This window comes from Podarcis muralis, chromosome 8 (assembly GCF_964188315.1).
Source record: "Podarcis muralis chromosome 8, rPodMur119.hap1.1, whole genome shotgun sequence".
NCBI lineage: Eukaryota > Metazoa > Chordata > Lepidosauria > Squamata > Lacertidae > Podarcis > Podarcis muralis.
The window spans coordinates 83,975,671-83,983,176 of NC_135662.1; the positions used below are offsets into that span (position 1 = coordinate 83,975,671).

The window sequence follows — 7,506 nt, forward strand, 5'->3', positions numbered from 1 at the left end:
CACCTTTCTCTCTGAGGCTTTGAACAACTGGACATATGAACTAGTAAAAAATTGTTTGTATGAATGGTATAAACCACCTCCACCAAAACCAGGCACTTTATCCAATGCATAGATTGTCAAGCATCTATCCCTCCTCCACCTTCATTAGAAAAGGGATTAGACCTTTTCATATACAGTACATTTGATAGCTATGCAAATCAGCACTGACTGCTATAGTTGCAGAGCAATGAACATGCAAGTATGAGCTAATTTATAACTGCCATATCTTAGTAAGGGTGTATCCCTCCACCAACCCCCACAAACTACCTCCTCCATTACACTGACTGATGCCTTCCAGCAGCAGATGGATATGAATTAGATGCCGCCCACAAGGTATAGCATGCAAATACCTTTGATGATTAAAATGTAGATTGACATTTCTCATCTACCGTGCAAAAAGCCCAAGAGACCGTATGGAAGTTTGGAGGTGGGGGACAATAAACAACTTTACTATACAAATTTAATCCAGCAAGGCTGCAACCTACATTCGATATCAGAAGCTTGGCATTTGCATTAACCATACAAAACCGAGCAGGTTATAAAGAATATATCAACTGCACATGCACAATATTGCAAATGTTCTTGTTTATTCTTTCATATAGCATCATAGAATCATTCTACTCTTCCTGCAGACCAAGGTATAATGAAAAAGTATGGACAAACCTATTAATTACCCAGGAAGAGAGATTACAGCAACTATTCTGCTTCTCCATTTGGTAGGTGGCAGAACTTCAACAGCAAACATATAGCTGCCTGACCCCTTTACTTTATATAAGAAAGATATATGCTAAGTAATTCAAAATGGGATCTTACAAAAAAGCAATGTTGATAGGCTTCAGTTCACATATGAGCCGGAAGTCCTCTTAAAGACTGTTTCACAGTTGTTGGCTTCTTACTGAAGTCCTTAGAAACCTGAATGACTTCAGATGTTGTACGGGAGAATCAGCTTGCATCTTTTCCAAGAAACAAAACATTTAATCAATGCTTCTGTGGATACAGGACTTTCAGTCCTCTGGTTATGTCAAATATTGCCACAATAACCTATCAGCGGTGTCTGGAGAAGAACACAGTACAATGCAGAATGTAATTAAGGAGATGAATCTTCACCCCGAATAGCTTTGTACTTGGCCATGTCCTCTGGGAAGACTTTAGTCAGCTCTTGAATCAATAGGCTTTTGAATTTCTAAGAAGAAAAAGAAAAAGTGTCAAGCAGGGGAACTGGGCCTTTTATTAGCACTGAGGGTAGGAGGGAGATAGTATTAGCAGCAGTACCAACAACCAAGACCACCATGTGTTCGCAGTTTTATTTGACAGAAAGTACGTAAAGACTTGATCAAGCTACTACTGACCTACTTTATAGTATCTCAGGCACAAATGCACTCTACACACCTGGTGAATGTACATGAAGCCCCCACCCCACTCTGTACCCACACAGTGGTGCTTATAACTCCTTGTAAACAGAAGGTTTCGGCTTGCACCCAAGAAGGTTAACAAAGTCCTTTCAGAGCTCCATTCAGTTTCCAAAGCAGTTTGCCACTGTAGCCCAGGGAGCACCTTCTTGAAGGCAAATGTCCAAAGATCCCTAAGGCAAATGGAAGGCTGGTGCCTACATTATACACCTCTAGGAGCCAGGTGAAAATGTTCCTCTTCAACAAGCCATTTGGCTGATTAACATCTGATACCCTTTTAAACTTGTTTTGGGAGGAGGTGGGGAGGGGGACTATCGGTTTAGTTTTGTTCTTGTTTTTATTATGAATTTTGTGTTTTTATCTTGTATTTTTATGTTGTGAACTGCCCTGAGATATACAAATGTAGGTCACCTTACAAATTTAAGAAATAAATACAATAAAAACTAGTCACACAATTCATTTCATCTAGAGCCGAATTAATATTTTAATTTAGTCTTTGGAAAGCTTTTCCAGACTGATATACTACACTGCATTGTCACACACCCCACCAGAGTGGCTTATAAAATAAAAATCAAGTTAACAGCAAGATTAAAATAATGAACCAAAGATTAAAGACTTAGCATATTTTTAAAATTGCCTAGTAACGAAAAGACAATGTAGGCCCAAGGGAGCCTTCCTAGCAGCGGAGAACTACACTTCATAAGCAATATCCCACACATCACATGCCTTCCTTCAGATGTCAGGGCTACCTGGGGGAGCACAAACTGCCCAACTTACTGGCCCCAGTTATTGGCTGGGAGCTATACTTTGAACTGCAGCTCTGAATCGTTTTCAAAAGGTAACCTTGCATTATATCAATGCAATCCAGGAAATTACTGGAGTATAGGTAGGAGTGGCAGAGAGGATCCTTGTCCAGCAAAGGTCACAGCTGCTGCAGTTACTTCAGATGGTCCAAGCCTGGATCAGTTAACCTCAAATGACAAAACTGGATCTAGAAACACTCTCAGATTGTGAAAACTCTAGGCACTATCAATCAGTTGCAATTTGCAGACCATTCTTAATTTCTAAATACACTCTGAATTCTTGTTACAGAATTTGATCCTTCAGATATAATCAGTGAAGACTGCCAATATATAGGCAAAGCCTATCAAGTCCGATACCTTTGCTATATATTTTGTGTTTCATCTTAATGAGACTATTTATCTATTAGTGAATACATGTTATTTGAGAAACACCTTTATCTTACCTTCATGGTGTCAATTTTGCCCTTCACCTGTTCATTTTTAGCAAGAGCCCTTTCCAAACACTCTTTAGTATAAAGTTGGGGATTACGGCCTTGATCTATATATCTGAGGAAATAAATTGTACGTCAGGTTTGATAGATAGGTTTCCATACAGTGTAAAACAGACATATAGATCATCTATTCACAACACTTTCTAAAACAAGACACACTAGATTATGTATTAGATATGCAACTAAGAACATTTTTACATCAATACTGAACATCTAGATGTATACAGACTACTTTAAGAAAAACTACGACAAGTTCACCTAGCTCAGTTAGCATCAACATACAAGAACTGCCTTTTTAAACAGATGCTGAAAGCCAAACTATTCCGAGAATTATACCTTAGGGGAGAAAAACTGAGAAAAGGTGTGAAGTAATATTCTGCAAGATGCTTCTTAAAGACCAGAAGAGTGAAGTACCAGAAGAGAGTTTAGTACCACTCTTTAGTACTACTTCTATGCTCTATAGAGTACAGAAGTTTGCTGTCTAGCCCTGTTCATCAAAATCATTAAGATGAAGAAGACCAAGATGCTTTTCCCAAGGCGATTACCAATAGGCTTTGGAGATAAGTATTGCCTGTAACCACGTGAAGTTAAAACACTTACTCGAAGACTTCCAAAGGCACACTAATATCATGAAGCTGCTGCCGGCACTTGTCAACATCTTGCAAGCCTGTAACCATAAAATTCCTAGGAGAAGGAAACATAGGTTTATTCATTCCCAGAACTACTAAGACAGTAGTCACAACAATTTGCACTAGTCTGTATTCCTATAAGTAATTTTTAAAAGACACAAAAAGAGCATTCTCAAAAATAAAAAGAACCACTAGAAAACCAATTACTGGCAGATCTCAATCCCTCCCTCCTCTAAATCCATAGAGGAGGTGGCTTTTCAAAACAATACGCATACGGACCTTTCATCTATTAGCAATGACCAGCAATGGAACCTCGCATGTTTATAGACTTCTGACTACCAGCTCTCTAATCAAAGGCAATTTCAGGAGTAAGAACGCAACAAGAGCCTGCAGGATCAGGCCAATAGCCCATGTAGTCCAGCACCTACTCTCATAATAGCCAACCAGATACCTATTGGAAGCTGACAAGCAGAATATGTGTGTAATTTCGCATTTGTAGCTCCCAAGAACTGGTTTTCAGGGACATACAGTCTCCAACAGTGGAAACTGAACATTTCTTTCTCCTGCATGATTCTGTCTAATCCTTTTTTGAAACCATGCCATCCAAGATAGTGGTCATTGCTAATTCCTGTAGGAGCAAAATCCAGGGATACATACCCATGCACACTCTCTCCAAACCAATGTCAGAAAGATTGTACACAAACAGAACGACGTTGCATCATCTTTCCCAAGGCCACCGAAAGTGACTTACAAACAAACAAAACCCAATAGATACATTAAGACCAATGGAGTGGGGGAATACATTGAAAAACATTCCACCCACTTCTAAAAGGCCACAGTGGCAGTGTGATGTAGTCGCCTGAGTGTTAAACTAGGACTCGGGAGACTAGGGTTCGAATCACCACTTGGGGGGGATTGGGCCAGTCACAGTCTCTCAGCCTAGCCTACTTCACAGGGTTGTTGTGAGAATAAATGGGGAGGGAGGCGGATTGTGCAGGACACCCTGAGCTCCTTTAAAAGGTAAAGGTACCCCTGCCCGTACGGGCCAGTCTTGACAGACTCTAGGGTTGTGCGCCCATCTCACTCAAGAGGCCGGGGGCCAGCGCTGTCCGGAGATACTTCCGGGTCACGTGGCCAGCGTGACATCGCTGCTCTGGCGAGCCAGAGCCGCACACGGAAACGCTGTTTACCTTCCCGCTAGTAAGCGGTCCCTATTTATCTACTTGCACCCGGGGGTGCTTTCGAACTGCTAGGTTGGCAGGCGCTGGGACTGAGCAGCGGGAGCGCACCCCGCCGCGGGGATTCGAACCGCCGACCTTTCGATCGGCAAGCCCTAGGCGCTGAGGCTTTTACCCACAGCGCCACCCGCGTCCCATTACCTTTACCTGGGAGTAAAAGTGGGAAATAAACGTAATAATAAAAATACATAGATTAAGAAGCCAAAGGCTTTTGTTAAGAGGTAAGTTTTCACCTGGGACCTGAAGAGATCTTAACAAAAAGAGATCTTAACCATATTACGTTTTTCACTTTTCTATATGACTGCATGCAGGGCAAAGCGTACAGGGGAAAATATACAAGATCACACATCTTTTGGCAACCTGAAACGAGCAAGCTACAATAGATACATGAAAATGACTTAAAATCAACCAGTACGTTTCCGAGCACAATTCAAAGTGTTGGTGTTGACCTTTAAAGCCCTAAACGGCCTCAGCCCAGCATACCTGAAGGAGTGTCTCCACCCCCATCGTTCTGCCCGGACGTTGAGGTCCAGCGCCGAGGGCCTTCTGGCGGTTCCCTCATCGCGAGAAGCAAAGCTACAGGGAACCAGGCAGAGGGCCTTCTCGGTAGTGGCGCCCGCCCTGTGGAACGCCCTCCCACCAGATGTCAAAGAGATAAACAACTACCTGCCATTTAGAAGACATCTGAAGGCAGCCCTGTTCAGGGAAGTTTTTAATGTGTGACATCTTAGTGTATTTTTGGTCTTTGTGGAAGCCGCCCAGAGTGGCTGGGGAAACCCAGCCAGATGGGCGGGGTACAGATAATAAATTATTATTATTATTATTATTATTATTATTATTATTATTATTATCGACAACTTAATATCAAATAAAGCGGCAGTTGATTAACCCACTAGGGTATAATGGCGCACAAGGAAACAGCCCCTCCCCACAATACTGCTCTCACCAGCCCCGAGCCTTCGGAGCAGGTAGCTCTGGGGGCGCAGAGAGAGGAGGGGGCTGAGAAGGGGGGGGGCACTCACAGCTTCTGGTTGAGGCCCGCCTGGCTGCTGGGCTGGAAGTCGCTGACGATGATGCCCAGCTGCCGGATGTTCTCCACAAACTTCTCCAGGTGCTCCTCCAGGGAGTCGAACTTCTCCGCCATCCCTTCGGGCCTGGCCGTCTCCGCTCCGGCGATGGAAGACCCTCCCTCCCTCCTCCTCCTCAAACCTCCCTAGCGGCGCCCGTTGCCAAGGGAGCCGCCATCGAGGCCGTCGCGGCCACTTCCGCTTCCGGGTCAAGCCGCGCTGGTTCCCTCTTCTCCCCTCCTCCCAGCGAGAGGATTCAGCAGCCTCTCCGGCTTAGGCTCCGCCCCCACGAGAGAGCGAGAGAGGGGCGCATGCGCAAGCCGCCGTTCTCAACCTGTGGGACGTTGTTGGACTACAACTCCCATCATCCCTCAGCTCTGGCCTTGCTAGCTAGGGGTGATGGGAGTTGTAGTTCAACAACATCTGAGGACCCACAGGTTGAGAAAGGCTGCCAGGCTTTTCATACTGAGGGGCGGGTTAATATATTGCCCCGCCTCCTGATGGACACCGCGGCCGCCGCCATTGGCCAGACGAGATGCTAATCCGATTTTCCCCTTGTTGTGAGCCAGAGAAGCCATTTTGGTGTGCTCCTCGTGTTCTTATTCCCCCCTCCCCGCAGAAACACACGCTTCATTTTTTGTATACCGCTTTGAGGTTGTTGTCCCCCCCCCCCGCGGCAATTAAGCGGTTTCAAAAAGTCAGGAATAAAAATATATACGTCCATCATAAATTAAGTGTCCAACTGATTCTCGGGATTATATCTTTATAATTGATAAATATTATATGTATATATATATTTATTTATACTCTGCCTTTTTTTCCTTGAAAGATGACAAATATTTTTAATAGGGCTGCACATGGGGTGGCTGGTCACACATTTTATAATAAAAGAAGGGGGTGATTTGCTCCAGTGGAATAGCTCTCCCCATTTTTCTCCCTCCACTTCATCAAAGGATGACAAATGTTTCAATAGATCCACTTTAGTTTCAAGGTTACTAGGAATTATAGCTCTGTGATGGGTAAGCTCTGGTGCCCAGAGGTCTTTGAGAGAAATAATGTTTCAAATGTGCTAATAATAATAATAATACAGTGGTACCTCAGGTTACATACGCTTCAGGTTACAGACTCCGCTAACCCAGAAATAGTGCTTCAGGTTAAGAACTTTGCTTCAGGATAAGAACAGAAATCGTGCTCCGGCGGCGCAGCAGCAGCGGGAGGCCCCATTAGCTAAAGTGGTGCTTCAGGTTAAGAACAGTTTCAGGTTAAGAACGGACCTCCGGAACGAATTAAGTACTTAACCCGAGGTACCACTGTAATAATATAATCATCATCTGGCATGGATAGCTCAGTTGGTTAGAGCATGGTGCTGAAATGCCAAGGTTGCAAATTCAATTCCCTACCCAGGGCAGTTACATATTCCTGCCTTGCAAGGGCTTGGACTAGATCAGGGGTTCTCAGCCTGGTCCAGGGGTCAGCGACCTTTTTCAGCCACTGTCCTTCAGACTATATTTTGGGGAGGGAAATGAACAAATTCCTATGCCCCACAAATAACCCAGAGATGCATTTTAAATAAAAGGACACATTCTACTCATGTAAAACACACTGATTCTCGGACCATCTGTGGGCTGGATTGCGAAGGCGATTGGGCCACATCCGGCCCACGGGCCTTTGGTTGCCTACCCCTGGCCTGGTCCCTACAGCCCACAATTGGACATTTCAGGATTCTAGGTGGGCGGTAGGGATTTCTACGGCACAAGCTGAATCCTCCTTCCATCGAGCACTGGTGGGCAGTAAGGAAATTTTACCATCAAGAAAGATGCATTTGTGGGC

General features: G+C 44.2%; 1 protein-coding gene across 1 annotated transcript; it reads right to left on the minus strand.

Annotated features, from left to right (window-relative positions):
• Positions 1 to 605: 605 nt before the first annotated feature.
• Positions 606 to 5,878, minus strand: MED10 (mediator complex subunit 10). Its single transcript, XM_028738069.2, has 4 exons — positions 5,632 to 5,878; positions 3,343 to 3,426; positions 2,695 to 2,797; positions 606 to 1,222 (listed from the first exon to the last, which is right to left on the minus strand). Exons 1-4 carry the CDS (start codon positions 5,751 to 5,753, stop codon positions 1,127 to 1,129), a joined length of 405 nt encoding a protein of 134 aa, XP_028593902.1. The 5' UTR covers positions 5,754 to 5,878; the 3' UTR covers positions 606 to 1,126.
• Between the last annotated feature and the right edge of the window lie 1,628 nt (positions 5,879 to 7,506).

What these genes read in the sequence shown, in the direction of transcription:
- MED10 (XM_028738069.2), bottom strand. Translation starts at nt 5,753, where the DNA reads ATGGCGGAGAAGTTCGACTCCCTGGAGGAGCACCTGGAGAAGTTTGTG. An exon ending in GCGGGCCTCAACCAGAAGCT is followed by an intron (nt 3,427 to 5,631) that starts GTGAGTGCCCCC and finishes TCCTTCTCCTAG; the next exon opens with GAATTTTATGGTTACAGGCT. An exon ending in GTGCCTTTGGAAGTCTTCGA is followed by an intron (nt 2,798 to 3,342) that starts GTAAGTGTTTTA and finishes TTATTTCCTCAG; the next exon opens with ATATATAGATCAAGGCCGTA.